The following is a 27008-nucleotide window of genomic DNA, read 5'->3' on the forward strand; positions in this document are numbered from 1 at the left end:
GATCCAATTAAAGTCTTACCTACGCATCAATCTATACATATGAAAGTAGAAGTAAGTTAAAAGTTCTCAAATTAGAACACTGTACTAAATATAAAGTTTTGATACAGAGCCAAGCCGATTCGTACTTATTTTAATGTCACATAGTATTAGAGCATGATGTATACATATGTTTAACACGTATAGTAAACTGATCCGTGAAAAACGCGTAACACTTATTTAGATTGTAATTTTCCATTAATGAGCTTAACCTTCATAACTCTGGTTGTGGTACTGATTTGGAAAAAAACTAAACAACAACATTCTTTGTGCGTTATACAAAAATATATAGCAAAAGATAATGGTTACTTCATTAAAGACCGTAGAGGTAGCATCTATTTTAGGATCGAATCAATTAAGTATTAATAGTTTCGTACGAACCGACATTTGTTAGCTACTGGATTTGATCATTACATCCATACTAATATTATAAATGGGAAAGTGTGTGTGTCTGTTTGTTTGTCCGTCCTTCACGGCAAAACGGAGCGACGAATTGTCGTGATTTTTTAAATGGAGATACTTGAAGGGACGGAGACATAGGCATTTTTTGTCTGTTTCTAACGCGAGCGAAGCCGCGGGCAAATGCTAGTACATTATAAAGAAAAAACCGACCAAGAGCGTGGTTTAAATACGTATGCAACAATATATCCCACGTTGGGGTTGGAATGAAAAAAATATCAGCCCCCACTTTACATGTAGGGGGGGGGGGTATCCTAATAAAACATTTTTTTCCATTTTTTATTTTTGCACTTTGTTGGCGTAATTGATAGATACATATTGGTACCAAATTTCAGCTTTCTGGTGCTAACGGTTACTGAGATTATCCGCGGACGGACGGACGGACGGACGGACAGACAGACATGGCGAAACTATAAGGGTTCCTAGTTGACTACGGAACCCTAAAAAAGCCAGTTACAGTAACTGCAACTGTTGATTGACTATCATAATTGTCCTTCTTAGATGGTCAATATTATTTACGTATATCCATACCTAATTGCATCTAAATCAGTTTAGTTGTTTAGAACTTAAAAAGGTACAAACAGGTTATCTTTAGCTTTTGACATAAATCTCAGTCATACCTATATGTATTAATAATTCAATTCCTACATAGGTATTTATAGTACGATTTCAGCACTTATAGAACTAGTCATAAGACTCATAAGCTTAGATACCTCTAGCTGTCATCTCCGTGAGACTACAGAACTACAAGGGAGTAAGTAAGTATATAGTTATTCTTTATTGCACCATTTTAGCATTTTACATGTAAAAAATTACATGGGAGATGCATAGAAAGTATTTATCTAATTAAGTTACGTACAATACTTTGTTCTATCAAAATCGGTCTAGTCAGGACGAATAGATAAGCGAATTGCATTTTTAAGTTTTTTAATAGTTAACCACATTTTAATAGCTTTAAGGAGTTTATAGAGTACCAAATAAGTACCTAAGATTAGAATAAGTATGTAAAATATTTTAATGTTACGAATATCAATTCTGCAAATAATTGTATTTTAAATGTATGTGACATATAATATGAACTATTATGAATAAATATATGAATATGAATATGAATATGAATAGTTCAAGTTCAATCGCCGGTTCGCGAGTTGAAGGTGGGCCCTGTGGGATCAGGTTTTTAGATCGCTCTGACTGAGCGTAGGCGTGAGGGAGATGGACGTGAGTGCCCGAGAGCCTCGTACTACATTTTTGTTTATGTGCAAATTTTGTTACAAATTTGAAAGGTATCAGGCCTATGTTCTTGATTTCTATCTAGCAGTATTCCAAAAATCACGTTTTAGTCGATGATGTTACTAGAGAAAGACTTCCACTAACCTTACTACGACCTCGAATATCGTTTATATTAGCATAATAGGTATCGCAAGATGTAGTGTCCATGTCTGTCTGTCATAGTCCACATCATTTAGTCTACTTTAGCTCCCAGCCAGCAGCGGTCCGAAACAAGACTCTTTTGACCATCATGGACGCTTATTTACGATGCCCTACAGTTGTGCGCTATAACGTATACACGTCAACAAACAATAAACAAATATAATAAAAACCCTGACTGTTTGTCTGTTGCTTATTCGAGCTTGAACTGTCGATTTTGCTAGCCCGACGGTGACAAGGTTAATTTACTTATCAGTTTTCTATTCAATTTTGAATTTTACTTAACACTTGCTCTGTCTGGGTTATCAAACTGCCAACTTAGTCAACTCTAACATAATATCAATCACCATCCCCCACAAACGGAGTCATGGGCGGATCTACTAGTGAAGAAATTAATATTTTTTTTTTGTTTATTATAAATGGGCTTACTCTTGACCACAGACTAGCCAAAGGCAAAGACGTGGCCTACGATGGAGTGAGCTCGCCCAGAAGATGCCTGTTCACTCTTGATTTGAAGGTTGCCCAATGTTAAATTATTTTTCTAGTATAAATCTACTCTTACATTTGATCTCAAATACGTCAATATTTATATAGTAAGGTAAATAAATCAAATTATAAATTTATATACCACTACGTATACGTAACTAAAACAACTTTTTTTACAAATTTCAAGTTCAAAGGGTCAGGCATTGTTTGCCGTCACATCGTTTGAACGCCACTTAGATTACGCGCAGAAAAATAAACGAAACTACATTTTTGAAATCCTCGGATTAGTTATCCACATATACATAATATACCTACCTACAGATTGGGTACGCAAGTGGATGTTACGACGTGTGACGTCGCAGACATTTATGTATGATTAAAAGCTACTTATCTTTTCTCTTTGATATGGTTACACCCACCCGCAAGCATATTGTTCAGCTGATAACTAATAACTAATCTAAGGATTACAATAAGATTAACTAACTTTTTTATGGATACGTCGTAATCATAATTTAATAATATTGCATGTTCATTTTCATAAATATTAATTAACAACAGCATTGGAAACGAAATTTTAAGTGAAATCCTATTACGTACATAAATTAGTATTTATGTGTAATTTCTAATACTTTTACTACTACGTGCAGCAGCACTATACGCTGCTATAAAATCTCGTACTAGAATTTTCTTTACAAAGTTCAATTACAAACATCTATGTATAGAAAAATTATAAGCCGGACTAAAGAAAGGAATCTCATTGTATTAACTTTTGTCAGTCAGATGTTATTTTAATTTGCAAAAGAGCGCGCCCAAAGACATTATAACTTTGTATTTACAGGGGTACATTTAATTGTTTAGTTGTTTACTATGGACGATTATGATTAACAAGGTTAGTTCAAATCGCTTTTTATTAAAGCTTTATTAAGCTGAAGCTGAAGCAAATGTTACCACAAAAGCTTGAAAAAAACGTGGAAAATTAATTATCCTGGGTGAGACAGCTCCTTTGGTTGAATTCACTAGGTGCCTTCCACTATCATGCCATCTACATAATATTCATTGTCTTCTAGTCAAGTCTCAGTAGCAATGATTTTAACTACTGAATAACAGGTATTACAGACTTTTGTACAAGGCTTTTTAAACAAATCATTCACCTAATCATATAATTCTTTGTGTGGCTATCCGATAAGCTACTTAATTGTCACGTCACATTAGTCACTTATGATAGGTATTGGCTGTTGTAGACCAAATCCGTCTAGCGTCTAGTAAGCTATCCGATATATGTGAAATAGAAAGAACAATAAAGGGCCATAAGAAGCCGTTGCAAATTACCTTAGTTCTCGCACCAGCGGTCCGCCGACACTGCGGCACCAGTGCGCGCATGGCTTGCATTTGAACCCGTCCCGTGCATAAATCATGCACAATATGTTATGTCGAGACAACGAGCCTGCGACAGGCCCTCAATTAGTGCCGATTAACATCCCGACCGAGCAGAATGATAACGAGACAAACCCGTAAAACTTTAATTGAAGTCGTTTCATTGGACATAAGTGAGCCATGCAAATACGTATCAGCATCACTTAGGACGCTGAGTAGCCCCGACGTGGCTCTAGACGGATCAACTGTCGCGTGTAATTGGACAAGATCATTAGAATTGTTAGCGCATCAATTGTTTTGCATTTTTTATTTGACGTGACATAAGCTAATCCTCGCTCCTAGTAGTTACCTATACATAAATTATCTTCTAGTAACAATTCATTTAGTGTAAAAGATTTATGTTAAGTTCTTCAAGCTATTGAAATCAAAATTCATATTTTTGCAGTCGAGAAGTTACTCATATTTAACGTTTCTCTTTTTACACTAAATTACGCTCATATAAAAAAAATCAAGTGGTGCCAGGAGTGTAGATTAATAGGTGATTTAATGAGTGTAGTTTAATAGGTATTTACAGGGTATTGAACCCGGTGTCGCTAAAGTGTAGGTATAGATACTAGGTAGTGTAGGAACTAAATGGCACTATTAACACTGAAACATTGTTTTTTTATATTTACATAATATTCGGCTCCTAAAATACTACGGAAAAAACCAATGATTGGTGTTCTTCCGGTGCCAGAATCGTCGGTCTTTACCTTCGGCATAGTGTTACGAAACACACGTATATTCTAGGTCAAGATGAAATAAACAATCTGAATAAGTGTAGGTAGGTATATCACTTCCAAACAAATGGTTTCTTTATTATTTTCATCAAAAATCTACTTTGCGTTTTTTACACATATTTAAATCATAAATCATAAAACGCCTAGGAATGTATTTGTAGTAAGTACCTCTACCTACATTATTCATGTGTTAATTATGTATCTCATTTTCCTCTTTATTGTATTTATTTTCATATTAAACGTAGTACTTAGTTATTATTTTACGAAGTCTAAAAGCTCTACCATATTGTTTTGTATCAGACTTTTTTAATACCCTGATAGCTCTATATTTGTTATGCATAGAATAGTAATAGGTAATGGTAATTAAATACTGATGTAGTCATACTAGTAATAATGGCGTAGAGCAGATTTGGTTTAATAAGTGAAGTCCCCTATGGTTACAAAGTAGCGGCGCGCTCTGAGCCCGACCACGCAACGGAAATGTCTGTCCGAAACGCATACGGCCATTATAATTCACAGTGGTGTCAAATTATGCTGTCTGCTTTTTATTGTTGGATACGTGGACACTGATTTTATTTTAGGGTAATACTCGGTCGATAGAAATTCAGTTAGGCAGGTCTAATAAAGGCTTCGGATTTTTAGTTTGTTCTTAGGTCCTGTTAAAAAAAACCTTCAGTTTGTTGCAGATATTTATATTTTTGGGTAACATATTATCATATTAGGAACTGTGTCAAATTATGTTTTATTGCGTGTGACGTTTGGTTTTATTTAAATAATAATCAATTAATATGTGTGTACTCAGGGAAACAGTTTCCAACCAACAAACCTAATACATTTTGTAGTTATTTGCGAGATATAATGAATGCCTCATTGTCCTGTCGGCATCATCATTAAGAATCAACTAGAAGTCGATTTATGACGTAATAAACTACTAGAAGGCTTGTTTGCTGTGCATTGTTGTCTATAATATTTTAGTTTTATTTGGACATTATTAATATTTAATATTTTTAATGGTACAATGTGATACTTACAAATGAGTACATACTTTACTAATACTTAACAAAGGCGGAACTCACCATTTTTGTAGTAGAGTGCAACAATTTTCGAATTTAATTTCTTTATATGGGGACAAGAATTCTGATAAATAGGTTAAATAATATTGCAATACGTATAACTTTTGATTTACATGCTAAGAAAAGTTTCCTTACGAATCGAGAGTATTTAAAATGTCAGAATGACTGCAGTGACATTGACTTATGTATGCAATCATTGATTGCCAATCAAAGACATTAGATTAAAAATGAAGCCATAGTACGGTTAGGGTAGTTACAAACTAGCGTATTCTACTAGCAGATTATTGTTTTACTCGAGCGTAATATAGTTGTTTAAAAGCATGTATAAGAGTGGGTATATGTATGCCCGTCATTCGCGCGCTGTCCCACTATAGTCCCACTAATAAAGCTCTTATAATCTCGTGTCGCGGAAGCTGCCACCGGCATGACCGGCACCGGTTCGACCGCACACAAGAATGTATAGTCGTATTATACAGGCCACAGATTTATAAGCATCAATTGTAGCGATTCTGCAAACCGCAAGGAAAACAAGCTACATATTTGTATAAATGACCCATTTTTTATGCTTGTTTATGTCTCGCACCTGATGATAAGCAAGTAAGTAGCTACAATGACTGCCGCTGCTGCTGACGTTTGCAACTCCGACAAACCTCGGCAGGGCAAGGCAACGGTCCTATACAGTTGTCACGGCATTACGAATTTATGTACGCACGTAGTTTTCCCTACATTTAGTTTATATTTGATTTAACTAGTTAAACTAGAACCGCCCTTAGTTTATGAATCAATATATCATCGTCAGTTATCGGCAGACGGGCACTCACTCTCACTACCAACGTTTGTCGTAACAACAGAGTATCTTTTTTTTATTACATAATAGCGATTAAAATTAAAATAACAAATCGAAAATAGTAACTAACTTTATATTTTAGTAGCAGTAGTATTGTATGATACAAAAATAAAAATAAAAGGCAAACTTATCCCCTTAATAGATCTCTTCTATTTAACACTATTTATTGATTAATACCTACTGTTTGGTTTTTATGAAATATTACACAGTTTTTTACTAGTTGGTGAGTACAACCTAAATTCGGGCTTCACTTATGAAGATAAGTATTTAGTGACGTATAGGTAGAGTGCAATACTAAACACTAGTGGAGAATAGAACGTCGCTTACCTCGACGCTGTGCTGCCGCAGCGTTTACGCGCCGCTCTGTGCTTCGCTTATACAACTCAACGGGTACAGTAAACTAATAACGAGTGAAACTACGCTATTTCTAAAACAACACTTTAGGTCAAGAAGATCACACTGGCTTTTGAAGTGCAAATATGTAACATTAACCTGATTCGGAAGCAAAGTATAAATTTTAAACTTTGAAAGAGCAAACAATGGGAAGACATTCACGCTAACATTAAGCTCACTACTTTTAACAGTCATACGATTTGATAGTAATATCTTCTGACGACTAAACGTATAAATCTATAGTAATTAGTGCATTGTTTACTATGTCATTCTCTATAGGGTGCGGTACACTCGCGCTACAGGAGCAGACGGGCTGCGGTTCGGACGTGCCCTTGTAGTTTCCATTGCGAGGGAAATGTTTTAGCTCGGATCACGCGTGGAACGTGCGAGTGGCACACAGGGCACGGCCGAGCCGCGGTCGCTGCGCGCGGACAGTACCTCGGGCCGCGGCTCCTCGCCGAGCGAGTCGCCCAGCGCCTCCGCCTGGCTCTTCATTATCGAATATATTTTCACGTACGGCGCCTTCAGCAGCTACGCAGCCGCACACACAACACAGTTAATATACGCGAACGCACATCCTTATAATCCGACCGTATTTAACGGAACACATCAGTACCTAACATGTTTATGCTCAACGTACAGTGGAATCAAGATAGCACGAATGTTTTCTACGTAGGTATGTAGGTTCAAGTATTTGATTATTTATATTTGATTATTAGATCAGATATTTTGAGTTATAGACATGACTACAGAAATGTATAAATTGCAGTCATATACCTACATAACATATACATATTTACTATCATCCCACTCCTAGCTTCAGTTCTATGCAGTTACAAGTTTCTTAGCGAGGTACAAAGGTGATAAAACCATAGTCTATTTTTTTGTAATAGAGATAAAAATGTCATATTAGGTATATGTTTTATTTTGTGTGAACAAGGTTTTAGATTTATCGTGGTTACACTGTACAAATTTAATGGGAGCGAATTTTATATTTATGTAAAACATGTTTAATAATAGGTATGCCGTAATACTGTCGGATTACCGGAAGCCTTACAATTAAATTATCAATATGTATATTATAATGTATTGTGTGCCTAGAGGTATATTGTTTTTGGTAGATGATGATAGTTAGAGTATTGGGTGCTTAAGTATAATTCCATGGTTAGTAACATGCTTAAGTATTTCAATTATTGTTCTATAGCCTGTTAATAATATGTTAAAAGCCTCAAATTAGTTACGAGGTACAATATTGCTATTGATACAAGCATAACTATGGCGAGTTAACGATATAATGTGAATTGGTGAAGCGGCGCGCAGCAATAATATTTATGTATGTATAAAGATGAGGCTACAATGGTACGCGTCGCGACACCGATGCGTCACTGCCGCTCGAGCGGCGGCGTGTACGCAGACACGTAATATGCAGACAAGGTAAATATACATACTCATAGTGCAATTTTAATAAGAATTAAAATATAAAAAAACAATCATGTTCAATGTGTACTGATGTGGAATGTGGGATATAGATGCAATGTCGACGGCAAAAAGTGTGTTAATGAAGCGTTGTTATCCACAAATCGAACTGGTTCGTAAAACAGATTACAATAAATGTAAGTAGGAAAAAGTAAAGTAGTGGAGGTGGCGTGTTGGACTCACCTCCCAGGACTCGCGGGTTATGTCGGACACGTCGCCCGAGCTGCCGGTGCGCTCGCCCTGCGACAACACTCACATCATCAACCGCTCCGCATCTTACTCGCTAATTAGTACTCATAAATTATATGTCACTCAGTTGCCCTTATCTTGATGGGTCGCGGTGGTAATCTCGCGATAACTTTTTGTGTAACGACGCCGCGCTACCTATTGTATGCCGCGTCGCGTCTATGCTACTGCATATTTGCAATTAAAATCATTTCTTTAAGTTGGTATAAGTCTAATTGATATTTATTTTCTTGGAAATGTAATACTGACCTTTTTACACAATGAGCCTTTATATGAGTAATTATATTGATGACACAAACATGTCGCTGTATTTTTATTACCGGGGTTTATTACCAGAAGAAAAGTTGCAAATTTCGGCCATTTTCCCAGGACCTTCAAGGATTTTCAAGTCTGACCGTTCAATTAGGCGAAACCTGAAGATAATAGAGTAGAGCGAGAGCTGACCTTGTGCGGTTTTGGTTGTCATCATCCCGCTCGTTGTTTACGTGGACGAGCTCGAAGCCTATCGAGGACACTTCGACCGGTGACCCGTACTATTCCTGTCCACATAGGAATCGTGGCAGAAAGTAGGAGCGAGCGCTGACCTTGTGTGGCTTGTGGTCGTCATCGTCCCACTCGGTGTCCGAGTCGATGAGCGCGAAGCCTAGCGCGGTCACGTCGCCCGGCGACCCGTACCGGTCAGGACCGCCGTCCCGGGACCGGGAACCGTGGCGGGGAGTAGAGGAGCGAGCGCTGACCTTGTGTGGCTTGTGGTCGTCATCGTCCCACTCGGTGTCCGAGTCGATGAGCGCGAAGCCTAGCGCGGTCACGTCGCCCGGCGACCCGTACCGGTCAGGACCGCCGTCCCGGGACCGGGAACTGTGGCGGGGAGTAGAGGAGCGAGCGCTGACCTTGTGTGGCTTGTGGTCGTCATCGTCCCACTCGGTGTCCGAGTCGATGAGCGCGAAGCCTAGCGCGGTCACGTCGCCCGGCGACCCGTACCGGTCAGGACCGCCGTCCCGGGACCGGGAACCGTGGCGGGGAGTAGAGGAGCGAGCGCTGACCTTGTGTGGCTTGTGGTCGTCATCGTCCCACTCGGTGTCCGAGTCGATGAGCGCGAAGCCTAGCGCGGTCACGTCGCCCGGCGACCCGTACCGGTCAGGACCGCCGTCCCGGGACCGGGAACTGTGGCGGGGAGTAGAGGAGCGAGCGCTGACCTTGTGTGGCTTGTGGTCGTCATCGTCCCACTCGGTGTCCAAGTCGATGAGCGCGAAGCCTAGCGCGGTCACGTCGCCCGGCGACCCGTACCGGTCAGGACCGCCGTCCCGGGACCGGGAACCGTGGCGGGGAGTAGAGGAGCGAGCGCTGACCTTGTGTGGCTTGTGGTCGTCATCGTCCCACTCGGTGTCCGAGTCGATGAGCGCGAAGCCTAGCGCGGTCACGTCGCCCGGCGACCCGTACCGGTCAGGACCGCCGTCCCGGGACCGGGAACTGTGGCGGGGAGTAGAGGAGCGAGCGCTGACCTTGTGTGGCTTGTGGTCGTCATCGTCCCACTCGGTGTCCGAGTCGATGAGCGCGAAGCCTAGCGCGGTCACGTCGCCCGGCGACCCGTACCGGTCAGGACCGCCGTCCCGGGACCGGGAACCGTGGCGGGGAGTAGAGGAGCGAGCGCTGACCTTGTGTGGCTTGTGGTCGTCATCGTCCCACTCGGTGTCCGAGTCGATGAGCGCGAAGCCTAGCGCGGTCACGTCGCCCGGCGACCCGTACCGGTCGGGACCGCCGTCCCGGGACCGGGAACCGTGGCGGGGAGTAGAGGAGCGAGCGCTGACCTTGTGTGGCTTGTGGTCGTCATCGTCCCACTCGGTGTCCGAGTCGATGAGCGCGAAGCCTAGCGCGGTCACGTCGCCCGGCGACCCGTACCGGTCAGGACCGCCGTCCCGGGACCGGGAACCGTGGCGGGGAGTAGAGGAGCGAGCGCTGACCTTGTGTGGCTTGTGGTCGTCATCGTCCCACTCGGTGTCCGAGTCGATGAGCTCGAAGCCTTGTGCGGTCACGTCGCCCAGTGGCCCATACCGGTCCGGCACCCAGTGTGTCAGGAACTTGAACAAGTCGTCCACCCTGAATCAATAATTTATGCTTAGTTATTTGCTTTCTAGGGCCAAAATCCAGAAAGGAGAATGTCGGGAACAGTTGTATGAAATACAAAAAAAAATATTTTTGTAACACAATCTCACGATAGATATAATCTCCTCTCTAAAAGCAACACAGAATACAATGGACGTTCCCTGCGGAATGAATGATTCACAAAAATCATCACCTATTTCTGGGCACGCCGAACCAGTACTCGGGCTTCATTCGCTTGCGGCCGTAGGACATGAGCGGCGTGGTGCGCGGCAGCGGGCGCCCCGCCGGCTTGCCCATGCGGAGGCGTAGGTACAGCGGCGGGTCGTCGCTTGGCCGCGCCGGTCGCGGGATTAATTCTGCGGGAAATACTATCAATTTACTACTGTTATGTAGGATATAGATTAAATTGTGACATAGGCGAGAGGCTAGCAACCTGTCACTGCAATGTTACAATTTCATTTTCTTTCAACACGTTAATTGCCAGTAGGCCTAGCACATGATGGCCGCGGGAGTATGTCGCCGCGAGATAGATGCCACGTCTTCTTCTAACTGTATTAATGACCAGGACGGGTAGTCTATCTGCGACACTGAAACAGGAGTGGCACTGAAACTGCCTACCCCTTTATGGGATACAGGCGCGATTAAGTATGTATCAAAGACATATATAACTCCGTAAGTCCGTATAGACAGGTAAAGTCTAAGAAAAAAACGTACCTCAGTACCATACAGAAAAAGGTACGGTGGCCTAGATGGCATTACACCTTTGGGGTACGCTCAGCTAGATGGCGCTAATATTAATTTTTGACATTTTAAAACATATCAAGCTAAGAATATGGGCCAAATTGTCAAAACTGAGGTTCAAAAGTATTAAGTCAAGAGATGGTAGTCTATGCACAGTGATTACACATTTTACTTCGACAGTAACTCTCTATAATACTCGATCCTCTTTGTGTTCTTAACCAAATGGAAGGGTCTTGAGGACTAATGCTTTATTTTCAATTTAAGGAATTCACATTTTAAAATGAATGACATTATACTGTGCAGCACGGGCGGCCTAAGAGGAAATAGGGGTAGGTCGCTTCTCCATACAAACGTAGTCTTCAGTTTTCATACTGGATATTAACATCATGAAAAATATTTTTAAATTACTTGATGTCGGTATATAACCCAAAGTAAAGTCCTTGTGTCTGATTTGTTGTTATTGTAAATCATCATTGGAGCGAAAAACTGATTAAATCACATTTTTCAATGATCCCAATTCTTGTTATATTTATTACAAAATTCTCAAAAGAAAGTAGGGCCATAAGCATAGGTTGGATCCATACAAATATTTGTGACAAAATATTTTATATAATGTTGACATCCGTTTCAGCGATTTAGTTCATGGGCCCCCACCTTCGTCTACATAGGTCGTTAGGTTAGGAGTCATTAATTAAATGATTATTGATACTGACTGTCAAAAGAAGCGAAGAGATCGGGCATGTCGTCAACCGAGACCATGCTGCGGTAGTCCAGTCGCGGCTGCACGCCGGCCGGCTTCGGCGCCGCGCGCCCGAACCCGCCCAGCGAGCTGCGTCTGCACACACACACTGCGTTACCATCTGTCCCCTACAGTGGTGAGGGGGAGGCATGTATTCATTCATCTATACGCATTCTGTTTTCACTCATCCGCAAATACCAACTAAGAGTACCACCTCGACGAGGTATGCAGTAAATTAAAGAAAAGCATGTCAAACTGAGCAATTTTTATGCTAAACACGAAATTTCGATAAATTGGGTATTTCGTACATTTTTTATTTATTTATTAAGAACATAAACAAATGAGTTAGTGTCCTACAATATAGGTACTAATACTAAGTAATTAGGATTTTGTTAATCAGCTAATGGCTTAGAGTAAACGATTTTCGTCAATTTACATACCACCATTATTGATTAGCGCAGATTTGGGAGTGAGCCTCATTGACGAATAATTAAGCCAATCAAAAAGAAGTATTGCCAGGTGTACTTTTATAAGCAATGTCACAAAAGCTGGCGAGAAGGGAAATAATTAATGATTTATAAAAATTATCTATGTTGAATTGCGGATATGACATCACATTAACCAATAAGACTGTCAAGAGTCTTGATTGTAGACACAGGTATTACTCACACAATCAATGGTTTCATTAATTTTTAGTGCCAGATTTAGTGAATCGACATTTCGTCACTACTTTTAAAAAATCTCGTATCTCACGCTGCTCCTCAAAGTTAAAACGCAGTATGTCTATATGCATTCCATACATACTTACTACAATTTTCTTTTCATTGACAAACGAAGACACAAGTTTTTTTAAAGTAGTGACGATTTTACACACCGCGAAATGGCTTTAGTTGTAACAATATCAACATAGTGCCTAAAATCAACAATTTTATCTTATCAGCTTCTTTTATTGCAGGCTGTAAATAATTAGTTCATGTACAGATCGATTTATCAAAGCACAAGGAAAAGTGTAACTAAAAATCATTAAGCTTTGGTAAGTCGATTTTATAAACCGTATACTTAGGATTGATAAATACACGCGGGAATAAATTGGAGCAATCAAGTGAACTCGATTCCATCGTCAATTTCCATTCAATAAATGAATGCAATAGATAAGGCATTAAAACACATTAGCCTCCTACAAGCAACAACAATTTAATGATAATAATGATTTTGTTTTTATCATAATTTGTGAAAATTTGTTTTTCACACATAGGTAGTCTCCAGAAACATTTAGTAATAATCTTTCATGGTTATACCATGGTCACTTCATGAAAAGGATTGCAACTTGTAAATTAAGATGCGTCATATTGCCAAATGTTTTGGGACATTTGTCATTTTAAAATGTCGGTAATCCATAATGCTACTTCCTGATTGTTGATATACCAATATTTACCTGAGAGCAAGAGATCCGCGTAAACCTAGATATGTATAATGAGCCACACATTACAACTAGAACGTCAACACAACATTAGTCGAGAGCTTTCAGAACATACAGCGCGGTGTTGGTCACCACTAAGCACTGGGTATAGTCAGGGGATAGATGTATAAAACGCGGCAGATACAGATAGCTCGAGGAATTTTGTAAGTTCCTTGTAGCCTATCGTATACAAGCTTAACATGCTTTAAACATTTAGTTAATGCACAATGAACACAACAATAATAGTGCCATAATAATTAAGTGCTCTTATTACGATGTACGATGATAATGCCAAATGATGATGGTAATAAGTCGAGACTCGAACAGTTCCAAAACAAGTCTGACGATGAAGTCTGATGACAATATTATGTTATGATTGGCTAGGGTGCGACATGGGACGTTTCGAGATTTCGCTATACGGGGATAACATCCGTACAATGGTTCTATTATCTTCCTAACACTGATACAACATGCCATTCCGGACGATTAAACCTCATTTAGGATAAAAAAGCAAAAACAGGTACAAAAATAAATCAAATTCATTTTTAATCGCAATCGAAAATTAGCTAACACAAGACAGTAGAAACACAGAGACAGTTGTGAAATTGCTTTCTAAGAGAGAATGTGAATAAAAACAGGAGACGACATTGACCACAGCGACACCTTACTAAGCTCGAGTCGTGTCACTCTGATATCATATAATTGTGCCAGTATACTCCAGGGTTTTGTAACTATAGCCGCTCATGCCAACTCGGTGATGGATATCGAAAGTCGTCAAAGAATGCAATTCGTAATTGACATAATATGTAGCTTTTAAGACAAAGAGTATAATATACCTATGTTTGACGACTATGGGCATGATATCTTACATAATGATACGGCAATTGGATTTACATATATACTCGAAATTAAATAGCACTGAGATGCTCTGTATTCGTGGGAACTACATCTAGAACAACGGAAACGCGTGGCGTGGGTTGTTTTCTAGCGATGGGCCTCGTGTGGCTTTAGTTACGAAACCCTGTACGCTAGCACAGTCAATGAAGTGAGCAGACCGTTAGAGGTCGAGCGGTAGAGGCACGAGCCAGAAGGCCAAGAGCGTTGTGGTCTCGCTGTTTCCTCAAGGCAGACATTCACATAACGACTTGGCACACGGAGTGTCCGGCGCGAGTGACGTACCCCGGGGCGGCGAGCGCGTCGTGCGGCGCTTCTTCGGAGGGGGTTTTACTCAGGAACAAACCAGTACCGAACTCCACTAGGTTCATTGGCGAGCTTTAGCAATGAACAGAGCGGCCCGAGTCAAATCCAGATAGCATCCACGGTAGCAAAACAAAAATGTTTCATTGCAGTCATTAATCTATGTTAGGCTTTAGCAGTATTACTTTTGTGAGTCATATATTACAGTGTTTTAGTTTTATATGAGTACGAGGTGAAATCTAAATACTTTCGAGACGGTTGAATAATGGTCGATACCATAGGATACATTACAAAAAAATGTTAGTGTTAGCTAGATGTGATGTAGGTACACAGTAGGAGCCTTTTAGCCTCGTGTTTTTGGCGTCTGGCCGTGGCACATTAGCATCTCATTCAAGCGGTAAGTTAAAACCAACAGCGGTGACTTGCTTTGACTTCGTTGATGGTTCAATCAAGGCAGTTTTGATTTGTACGAACGACAGCTTGTGATTTGATAGCCATGTGACAACTTTAGTCATGGAGGCTATTTCAACAACAATGTCATTGAGATTAAGTTATTTAACTGGATTTATATCACGAGCTGTCTCAATGATGTTTGAAGTGCTCCTTAGGTGCTTTGTTACAAATAGGCGTTTAATTATTTACTATTTATTTGGTTTCACGGCCTATATAATAAAATTAAAATTTTGTGGTATCAATTCAAATTAATGAGTGTAGCATACTATTCAAATTGCATATACTTGAGCAGTATGGACGAGGAAGTTTCAGTACAGTATTAGTGGTGGCATAAATAACTGAAATGTCATATCGCATAGAATATTATCGCTATTACCGCTTTTATTCATTGGAATGTTACTTGCAAATACGGGGCAACAGTAGATCTGATTTCCGCTTATTATATTAGATGCAGGATTACCATCAGCCTACAAAGTGTCTACGTCCCCGATAAACTCGGCGGGTATATTGAAGCTATACCCGGTTAGATTCCAGCAAGGATATATGACAGTTCAGTTGTCGTTGGCGGTGGTTCGTGTCAGTGAGCAGTGTCGGAGCGAAAGGCTACCTGTTGAACACTTTGGAGAAGACGCTGGTGGTGTGCGTGTCGGCGGCGGACAGCGAGTCGCCGGTGCCCGGCGCGCCGCCCTCGCCCGTCAGCCCCTCCACCCACGACAGCGGGTATGAGAGCCGCTTCAGCATCTGTTCGTAATAAACACTTGTTACTCGGTTATACTCTTCGCGCACCATCTTAAATCAGCCCTAACTCCTGAAGAGTAGTACGTTGTCATTGTCATAGTCGATAAGACAATAGTTTATTACAGAATCCTATGGCTGCTGTTTATCAGTTTATAATAATTTATAATAAATTCACGCTCCATATTAAACTTTAAAAGTTATTAGACTAATATATTAATGACAATTTTTTATTTAATGACTAGCATTTGTTCTCCCTAATTAGCGTAAGAGCCTAAAATGATTGTTCTAAGATATAGATTGATAGGCATTCATTTTTGCTCAAAAACCTCGACCTAAATATATCGAACCGGTTCAAAATACATACGGATTTGAACAATTGTAGTATCATTATACCAAAATACAATATATATTGTTGAAAATCCAATGTGCTATAAGGAAAATGATCTGTTTTGTTTACAGTAGCCACATGACAAGACTGAAGTGAAGGATAGACCGATAAGGAATCTTCAGTTTATCTTTCGTATCAGTGACCCCTTTACACAAGCAATCTGCGTGACAACACAATACATAGCCGTTGCTCAAACTATAGGTATGTGTGACTGGCGTGACTAACACTTCAATTTGTTTGTAGTTCGCTATGATCAACTAGATTTCGCTTATCTTGAGATGTCAGTTACGGTTACTACTAAGTATAATCAAAGAGGATCGAGTATTATAGAGAGTTACTATCGAAGTAAAATGTGTAATCACAGTGTATAGACTGCCATCTCTTGACACAGGCTTAAAACTTTTGTACCTCAGTTTTGACAATTTGGCCCATATTCTTAGCTTGATATTGTGTTAAAATGTCAAATATTAATATTAGCGCACCCCAAAGCTGAGCGTACCCCAAAGGTGTAATGACATCTAGGCCACCGTACCTTTTTCTGTATGGTACTGAGGTATGTTTTTTTCTTAAACTTTATCTGTCTATACGGAGTTATATGTCTTTGGTATAATGTATAATTCAGAGTAGATTATAAAACTAGGGTAGAAACGACCAATATTATGCGAAGTAATTTGTGGGTTCGAGCGTTTGCGGTTCATTTCCGTTGTGAGAATCGATGAAAACACAGACGGCCAAAATATCCATACAATCATGGTATAATGTTTCAGTAGCAAGAGAAAGTCAATGTCATCATGAATGAGGTTTTTTAATGAAAATGTGCGGTTTAAAATGACTGCAAATAACTTTCATCTACTTATTTATGTCGATTCAAAATGTGTCATAGACGAACTCCACATGGGCATATCAGTATGGCGTGCTACATGCATCCGGTCACGTACGCGGCAGCGGGCAGGTTTGTGTCTAATCGTACGCTCGTACGAAGGAATCCATTGCTGTATTTATACAGGACTTTATTGAACAAAATAAAAATACTTATTATATGAAAACGTCAAAACTCTTCAGTCATTTCACTAATAGGTATGAAGATGGTATGAAGTGTACAAAGCTTGGTTACTGCCTAGTCATTACCCTCCTTGCGTTATCCCAGCATTTGCCATGGTTCATGGGAGCCTGGGGTCCCCTCTGACAACTAATCCCAAGATTTAGCGTCGGCACTAGTTTTTACGAAAGCGACTAACATCTGACCATCCAATCCGAAGGGTAACTAGGCCTTATTGGAGTCAGTCCGGTTTCGTCACGATGTTTTCCTTCACCGAAAAGCGACTGGCAAATATCAAATGACATTTCGCACACAAGTTCCGAAAAACTCATTGGTACGAGCCGGGATTCGAACCCGCGACCTTCGGATTGAAAGTCGCACGCTCTTTCGTCATTATTTAAGAGACGTGATTTTAACTAAACGGTCCGGTTTGAACTTTTATATACGGTAAATACTAAATATTAGCTTTATTGAATCAAAAATTTTAATTTTTTATTTAAAAATCCGTAATTTTTGATACCGACTTATACTATCCGTATCTTATCTAGGCAGCTACTTCTGTGAAATTGTAATCCGTATTAAAACTATTGAGTGTTTCATGATTAGTTTCGATTCCACGAATGATGAACAAATATGCCGCTGTTGCGCTACGCTACTACTTTGGCTGAATAAGCTAAAACCTAGGGCTAAGTCTTGGAAAAGGTGGCTGGAATGTGTGTATAACAAGATCAAGCGGGGCATTATATAGCGCGACTGCAGCGGCAGTAACCATAGGTGGAAACGAAAGGCTCGATCATTGCGTCTTGCTCCAACTTTTACACTCAGTAAGTACACTCAGTTCAGCCTTACTTGTCCAATCATGTAAACAAACACTACTGGAAAACATTATCTCAATTTTCTCTGGAATTACACATTAACCATCACTTAAAATGTTATTATACACTTAAATAAACTCACAAAGTATTGAAATCAATCAAAAAACCACTGAATAATATCATTTCTAAAACGATTTTCATCAATAATTGTAATTACGAACGGATGACATCAAAAACTCCTGACATTACGAAGTATAGATTCTCTATGAGTCGTAATGTTGGGATGACAACTTATCGTTATAAACGATCGATATTAACGTTTGAGTTTGTATAGCTTTGAAAAAATGCGTTGATATTAACTACAATAATTTATCAGATTTTTAACCGACTTCTTTACGTATAAGGAGGAGGTTCTGTATTCAGTTTCGTATTTATGTTTTATGTACTTATGTTCACCGATGACTACGAGAGCCATGATCCGATTTTAATCATGTTTCTGAAGAAAGCGAAAGTGAGACAAGCCTTTTTCACAGGATTATTGCAAATGTGATTGAAAAAGAATTAAATTTTGGTTTTAACGTAGATATTGTGTGACGTAAAATTGAAAATCCTCTGATGACGTCAGCAGCGAAATTATCGTTAATACATCATTTTATCGACACTTCCAATCACTAGTAATTGTCTTTGACCATATTTGACGTTTCGTTTGTTTACTATATTGGACAAGTAAGGTTGAACTGACTTTATACAAATTAGACGAAGGTTGCCAAAGATTGTGACAAATGAAAGAAGATATTTACATGAGGCACGGGGTTTTAAGGCATCAGAAGTACTCGTAAATGTACATTAGGGGTAGCAGTAACCTTATAGTTGACGTCTTCTTTCTGGTTGTTGCCGTCGAGCGAGAATAAGACAGCGGAGGGCTTGTTCAGCACACGCTACGTCTCGACTAGCGGCGAAAGTATACCAAAGAGAGGTTCGCCAGGGACTACCAGGCAGTACTTACAAGTAGTGCGATATGGGACGGCCTGATATTTTATTATTTATCACGCGACCATACTTGCCTGCCAGGGATCGTGACAAGTGGAGGAAGATAGACAAAGTGGCCTAGGCTATAACCTTTTCTTCTTGTCAGGCTTGTTAGCGTTCTGCTTCTGGTTGTTGCCGTCGAGCGAAAATAAGGCAGTGGCGGGCTTGTTCAGCACACGCTACGTCTCACCTAGCGGCGGAAGTATACCAAAGAGGATTCGCCAGGGACTGGACAAGCGGCCTCGACTAGCAGAAAGTTGTAACACAAGCAGTAATGATTATAAGATTAACCTTGTTCTTCTTGTCAGGCTTGTTGGCGTCCTCCTTCTGGTTGTTGCCGTCGAGCGAGAAGGAGACGGCGGCGGGCTTGCGCGGCGCGCGCTCCGCCTCGCCGAGCGGCGGCGCCGACAGCGGCGGCTCGCTGCGCGGCAGGCACACCGGCGGCACCCAGTCCGCTGAGAGGACTATGTCCGCGTCGCTGTATACCTGAAATTGTAACAGTCCTTAGTGTAACGCCTGAGTGGACGCTCGGAGCGGACCGTTCGGCGGGGCGGGTGAGCGTCCATACAATCGACACAGGACACTTGTGTGTCATGAGCTGGGTGAATCCACGTAAAAGTAATGTGAGTCACGACTTTTTTGCGCGCTTATTTGAACTACAGCTGCAAATTAAAGGATCTATGCATATATCGCGAAAATAACTATTTAGAGATAGATTATCACTTGAACTTGCGTCGTGAATAAATGGGACATGCCATAAAATCGTGACTCACGTTACTTTTGCCACGGATCACAGCAGAATTTTGAACAATAGCTTAAAACCAAATATTTATTGATAAACATAATATAGAGTCAAGAACAATCAATCAAATAATATGAAACGGTTCTCAAGCCGAACAAATTACATCAGTCACCCTAGACAAATCCACATATAGTCTTACATCACGATTCAATACAAGATAAAAAATAAATCACCAAAAGAAACCACATAGATATTTAGAGTAGGCCAAGACAAGATATGTATTGAAATTCAAGGAAACAATTTAGGCTTGTAGAAAAGAAATGAGGAGCCGTAGTTGCGACGACACGCCGAAGGAAAAGCTCTCGTTCCCAGGGCCGCCTCACCTCGTCGTGCGAGTCGTAAGGCGTCGTGTCAGAGTCGTGGTGCACCGCGAAGCACGACAGGAACTTGGCCTCGTAGCGCACGTCGCACAGCGGGTGCTCGTGCTCGTCCGCCGACTCGTATATAGTCTCTATTTCGTGATAATACTCATCGTGATATGGATCGTGGGTGTGGCGCACCTATAAACCATGCGGGTTGATAAAACGGGCTATTGAAACTGTTTTAGATGATGTTTATGATTGATGCGATTCGCAAATAGTACCCATCGTAAACAGTTTCAACTTTAATAAATGAACATAAATGGGTTAATAGTGATAATATAGCATGAAATGCAGTGCCTAAATAATTTAATAACAAGCATTAAAAATGAACAAAATGAATATGAATACCTAAAAAAGCATAATTAATGTACAATAGGCTTCTACCTATAAGGCTTAGCTAGGTTAGGAAGTAAATAAAAAAAACGAATCATCAATGGACTCATTAGATTAGTCAGATATTCATATTAAATACATAGATAATAGAAATATGTCATGAACATAAAACATTTACGAGTCTGTTCTCGTGAATTGTGACGTTATGAATGTATAAATGTTAGTGATTACCGACAACTTCATCGCGATTTAATATTGAGTAATGGGGCATTCGCCGTAAGTAGTGTGTAAAGCGTAGAAGGCTACCTTCTTGGACTTGGCGGGCGTGACGTGCAGCAGCGGGTCGCGGATGTCGATGCCCGAGTCGTGGTAGGAGAGCTTGACGAGGTGCAGCGCGTCGGCGGGCTGCGGGCCCGCGTCGTCCGCCGCCTCGTCCGCCTCCGCGCCGGCCGCCGAGCCCCCCTCCGCGCCCTCCGCCCCCTCCTCCTTCTGGTCGGCGCTCGACGACACCTGGAACACGTCGTCGCTCTACGATCAGTCCAATATAAACAGTTCTTTGTACATAAGATTGCGGATGTAAATTACTCGTAAAATCGTGCCTACTGAACGACATATCCATATTGTATTCTTTAAAATTTATATAGTACGAATCTTCTGAGATGTATTTTTGGCTTTTGCCGTAATCTGTTAAACAAAAGCCTTTGTTTCTATTATTCACGGCGGCTAGCTCCCGTCTCCACGGCACGCGCTATATATAGTCTCAGTGTAGTTAAAAAGCAACTATCATGTTAGTAATAAGGTTCAAATCCATAAAAAGCCCTTTCGGAGTTAGCACGTTTTGTTATCTTCAAAAAAGGTTACCTGCATACTGCAAACTGCTTCATGAAGTTAATAATAGAAACAAAGGCTTTTGTTTAACAGATTACGGCAAAAAACCATCTCACAAGATTCATACTATAATAATTCTGGGTGTCGACCTTTTCAGGAACACTCTTATGTAAGCCAGAAAAACCCAAACCACTAAAATTGTCTATAAGAGGAACAAATTTTCCAAGTATGAATTACCTCGCTTCCTTGGTCAATAGACATCCTGTCTTTGCTTGGGATAGCCCAGTGATGATCCAAAAGAGACTTCCGCCTCTCTTCAGTCGATTGCTGGAAATACAAAAGAATGCCTCAATTATTCCTATTAAAAACCTTTCGATATAAAGTTCGACTAAAACATACAGAATGATATAGATAATACTGACACAATTTACGTTCTCACGATTTAAAATATTAGCTAAAATTTTAGGAGAAAATGAAATTGTATTTCACCTGTAAAATCCACTAGCTAGGCCGTTCATTAACGGCAGTGGTCTAAATTTTTTAATGGTGACTTTCTTCGTTTTTTTTTATCGTTGCCAACTTGCCTTTGCGTATCCCTAAGAAAAGAACACTGAGTGGCGCCGCCGGAGCGTCACTGATTATTGTATTGTAGACTAGACACCTGAAGCGCGGTGAGCGCGTATCGTAAGAGCATAATGTTGACATGTCCGGATTGTCGTAAATTTTTGATGCAAGCAGGATGAGAGAAACAGATAAAAAAAAACCGGCCAAGAGCGTGACGGGCCACGCTCAGTGTAGGGTTCCGTAGTTTTCCGTATTTTTCTCAAAAACTACTGAACCTATCAAGTTCAAAACAATTTTCCTAGAAAGTTTTTATAAAGATCTACTATTGTGATTTTTTCTTATTTTTTGAACATAGGGTTCAAAAGTTAGAGGGGGGGACGCACTTTTTTTCCTTTAGAAGCGAATATTTCCGAAAATATTAATATTATCAAAAAATGATCTTAGTAAACCCTTCTTCATTTTTAAATACCTATCCAACAATATATCACACGTTGGGGTTGGAATGAAAAAAATATCCGCCCCCACTTTACATGTAGGGGGGGTACCCTAATAAAACATTTTTTTCCATTTTTATTTTTGCACTTTGTTGGCGTGATTGATATACATATTGGTACCAAATTTCAGTTTTCTAGTGCTTACGGTTACTGAGATTATCCGCGGACGGACGGACGGACGGACGGACGGACGGACGGACGGACGGACAGACAGACATGGCGAAACTATAAGGGTTCCTAGTTGACTACGGAACCCTAATTAGCCATAGGCCAAAGTCTAACTGACATTCACGGTGTTTGAACAGTGCCTAAACCAAATCGATATAAACAGTGTATGATAGTTAAATTCGACATCAAAGTCGGAGTTAGAGGAAGCACCATGCCACATTCTCTAAATGGCCGCCATACACAGATCCTGAACTTTATTTCTTAAAAATAACTATGGCTAGACTATGTCCAGATATTGTGCTTTGTGGATCATATGTCGTTGAGGTTCACACAGTACAATTTTTTTTCGCAATCGTATCGTTTTTTACGCACTTTGTGAATTTTCTAGTAGCATTTGTCCGGAATCGTAATTGTTACTCGGGAGGATTAAGTCAATACTGTCTAAACCACTTGCTTCACGTCGAGTTTCTAGGACAAAATGTGAACCTTATTATGTGCCTTATCAAGCCTATGTCTTGTTTTAAGAAAAAAATATAATAGCAAATAAATACGGCTACTCAAAGTTGTCCTCATACTTAACGATACAGTCTTTAAGTGCGTTTACTGAGTTTTTACATTATCCGATCCGATATCGGATGTAGGAAAGATTTAAAAGACAAAAATCAAAGATGGCGGTTTAAATATACGGGATATCGGTCCTACATCGGATTATGTGAAAACGCACTAAGGAACTCACGTTAAAGCCTTTGTCAAGACGGCGCCGCAGGAGCCGGGCCGCTCGTCACCCGCGCGCCCTCGCTAGCGGACAGGTCTGGGAACGTCACTGCTGTAGGGTAGGAGTGTAGACTAGACGCGGTGTGTACCTGAAGCGCGGTGGGCGTGACGAGCTCGCGCTCGAAGGCCTTGGGGAAGGCGGCGCCGCCGCGGTCCTCGGGGTCGCCGGAGCCGGGCCGCTCGTCGCCCGCGCCGCCCTCGCCCTCGCCGTTGGCTGCCTGCAGCTCTGGGAACGTCTCGTCCTGGAATATATCACCGTACGGTTATACTACAGATATTTTTTATTGTTTCTTACCAAAAACGAAGCGTTCTGTCTTTGATCGCATCAACGGTAACAGTATTCTGACCTCACTGTTCCAAAGGTTTACAAGCCATACCGCCAATTGCGTGATTAAGAATAACTTCGAAAAATTGGTGACATTGATTGGTGCTATCGCGAAACGAATGCGTGAATGATATTACCTGATGAATGCGTTGTTGCAGACAAGAAATAATAAATTGATATTGATAAGTATTATAAATTCATAATTGCAATTAAATTGCTTAAATATGGGGTCCATCTATGTATAACTGATCCTGCCATAAACAAAGCCATTTGCTCTTGTAGCAAGATTTGTGCAAGAAATACGAAACCGTATTTTTTTTTAACTGTCATTAAAGTTTAAAACACATGATTTTATAATTTGTTTTTAATTTATGGCTGAGGACACGGCGACTACTTAAAGACTTCCAATGCCAACCCACGTAAAACTATTGCGTATTACTATTTATTTATCCTGTATCAGATTGAAAAGCTTACTACGAGTGCATGCCTACGCAAACACCCACTACAAGTTACCTGGAATTCAAAAGCCAGAAATAATCGGAAACGGTCTATTTATAAAAGGGGTTTGTTTTCCATTCCCGATGCGACGGCTCGTGAAACTGTTCGATGCAGACGATGGAAATAAACGAGCGCCGCAGGCCGCCATTGCCCATCGGTCAGCGACGGTGCAACGCGACAGCAAAGACGCTACAAATGTCTTACACAGATACAGATGTATTATTTGAATAAGATGTTTTTGCTTTAAGGAATGTAAAGGATGTCTCTGAGGGAAACTTTCCTTATTAAAGATTTACCCTTCATAGAGATTATCCCTACAGACTCAAGTTCCCGGGAACGGCACATTACTAGTCTTGACGCTAAACACCAGTTCCAAATAAACTAACCACAAAATTAAAATTTTGGAAAAACCCCCGACCGCGACATAGTGGACCGATTTTCATGAAACATGGCTAAGAACACTCCAGACAAATTCAGCTTTCAAACAACAAAAAAAACCAAATCGGTTCATCCGTTCGGGAGCTACGATGCCACAGACAGACACACACACAAACAGACAGACACGTCAAACTTATAACACCCCGTCGTTTTTGCGTAGGGGGTTAAAAAGGGCCAAAGCGGCTTCCCGTAATTAGTGGTTGTAGTTTCGCTTACCTTGACTAGCAGAGAATCCTTTCCTGGCGAATGTTCCGCTTTATTCATGTAGTAAATTTCAGCCGTCTCTGCCCTGAAATTGCAATAAAATCATATCAGTAATAATTGCGTGGACTTCATACGATTCTCATTAATATCATTTACATGTTTAATGACACGTACAATTAATCCTCAAATAATCCTGGATCAAAGCCGCAACGCTTATAAGCGCGTTTTGTATTCATCAAATAAAGCCTGTAAATGTTTATACGGAATTTCAGTGGCGCTTGTTTACTGGCAAAGGCTTGTATTTGACAAAATACATCGAAAGACAAGTAAAAATTGAGAACCAAACATAATCTCCTCAGGTTTTAAAGTGATAGATGACAGATGACACTACAATTTACAATCGCATGAATATATAATCGTTTTGTCCCTGTGCCAGTGGCCGAGAAAGTTAAATATTATGATTCAAAGCTATAAATAGCAGTAAGGTGACGATTTTTATTATTATATAGTGTCGCTTAACTTCAAACCTGGGTAAATCCATTCTGCTTTAAGGTTGAATATATAAAAAATACAATGTGATCTGGAAGATAATCCACCTTATAGCAGAATGGATTTACCCAGTTTTGAAGTTAAGCGATACAATATGCAAAGCAAAGATATAAACCCAGATTTTGAGTCACCTCCATATACACTTGTAAAAGGTAATCATCATTGGCAACAACATCAATTGCAGCGCCGAGTAAAATCAAGTCTTGCAAGGAGGTTGAATGCAACTTCTGCTATGGCTGGATAGTCTTATACCAGAACGGACTTCTACCACAACGATCACAAACATGTTGGGGATCCGAATCTTTCCTGTCTAACACTTTTTAACCAATCCTCGTCAAATTTAAGAGCACAGTAAAAGGTATAAGTGCGTTTTCTCATTATCCGATCGATATCGGATGTAGGACCGATATGCCATACATTCAAGCCGCCATCTTTGATTTTTGCCTTTGAAATCCTTCCGACATCCGATATCGGACCGGATAATGTGAAAACTCAGAACTACTAAGGCAGAACTTACTTGTTAGTGTTTTGGTCGGGTCCGTGCGTGCGCATGTGTGCGATGTCGTAGAAGATGGCGGCGTTGACGACGTACTCCATGGGCGCGATGACGCCGTACGACTCGGGCCCGTGCTCCATCACCAGCGTGTCGGACACGTTCGGGTCGAACATCACCGCGTTCGGCGTCACCAGCAGCACGCCGGACACCACGCCCTGTAACCGTACTTCGTCAGCCAGTCCCAACGCGACCTACTTCTCAACTCTCTACGCTATTAGGAGATCAAGTTCCTATTTTCATCAAATCTTAATTTAACTTGACTATCAATTCTTAGCGTCTCAACACATTTAGGGGCACACGTTTATGTTTTGTGGAGCAAGGGCTAAAACGTACCTCTCGACGCTTCAGGGGATTAATTTAGGTACGTTTGTCGTCATCAAATCTTAATTTAACATGATTATCGATGCATAGCAGGGGCAAAAACGTTCGCTTTAGCAAAGCTTAGGTACATATTGTAATGATACGATTCCAATTTAATATAAATTATCATGACCAGTCATCTGCAGGAGTAGTAGTAACCACACTTGCAACGATACTTCAATACAGAAAAGCTTATGACAGATTTCAATTTGCAAGAAATCACAGACCAAAATAGACCAAACTGAATAGCATTCAAACGAAATTAAAAGCTTAAAGTCTATATCGAAGAGGAATCGTATCGTTAAACCGAAAATACAATTTGAGCATTTTAATTAAATATTTGTTTGGCACGTTACAATTGGTGGATTTTATTCGCCGTACAAATGATTTCGATTCGCAAAATAGGCAGACTGGCAAGAGCAGATACACAGAAAAAGGATTACCGAAATAGCTGT

At 40.5% G+C, this 27008-nt stretch overlaps 1 protein-coding gene across 18 annotated transcripts in view; it reads right to left on the minus strand.

The window, feature by feature from the left end:
• The window catches only part of LOC125241351 (TLD domain-containing protein 2), a 99063-nt gene that overhangs the window by 20376 nt on the left and 51679 nt on the right, over positions 1-27008 (minus strand). For 8 of the 18 annotated variants that reach the window (XM_048149776.1, XM_048149782.1, XM_048149774.1 and 5 more), the window contains 13 exons: positions 26155-26348; positions 25101-25173; positions 23713-23865; positions 21861-21950; positions 21102-21323; positions 20424-20600; positions 19590-19784; positions 15897-16030; positions 12155-12276; positions 10894-11056; positions 10559-10694; positions 8535-8591; positions 7314-7406 (listed from right to left, as the gene is read on the minus strand). In XM_048149776.1, the coding sequence (XP_048005733.1) occupies positions 7314-7406; positions 8535-8591; positions 10559-10694; positions 10894-11056; positions 12155-12276; positions 15897-16030; positions 19590-19784; positions 20424-20600; positions 21102-21323; positions 21861-21950; positions 23713-23865; positions 25101-25173; positions 26155-26348 (1809 nt within the window). Of the gene's footprint in view, positions 1-7313; positions 7407-8534; positions 8592-9041; positions 9064-9181; positions 9450-10558; positions 10695-10893; positions 11057-12154; positions 12277-15896; positions 16031-19589; positions 19785-20423; positions 20601-21101; positions 21324-21860; positions 21951-23712; positions 23866-25100; positions 25174-26154; positions 26349-27008 lie in introns of those variants that run through there. The other 10 variants (XM_048149794.1, XM_048149786.1, XM_048149781.1 and 7 more) reach the window with 9 other exon arrangements.

The sequence above is a fragment of the Leguminivora glycinivorella genome, chromosome Z (assembly GCF_023078275.1).
Source record: "Leguminivora glycinivorella isolate SPB_JAAS2020 chromosome Z, LegGlyc_1.1, whole genome shotgun sequence".
Lineage (NCBI taxonomy): Eukaryota > Metazoa > Arthropoda > Insecta > Lepidoptera > Tortricidae > Leguminivora > Leguminivora glycinivorella.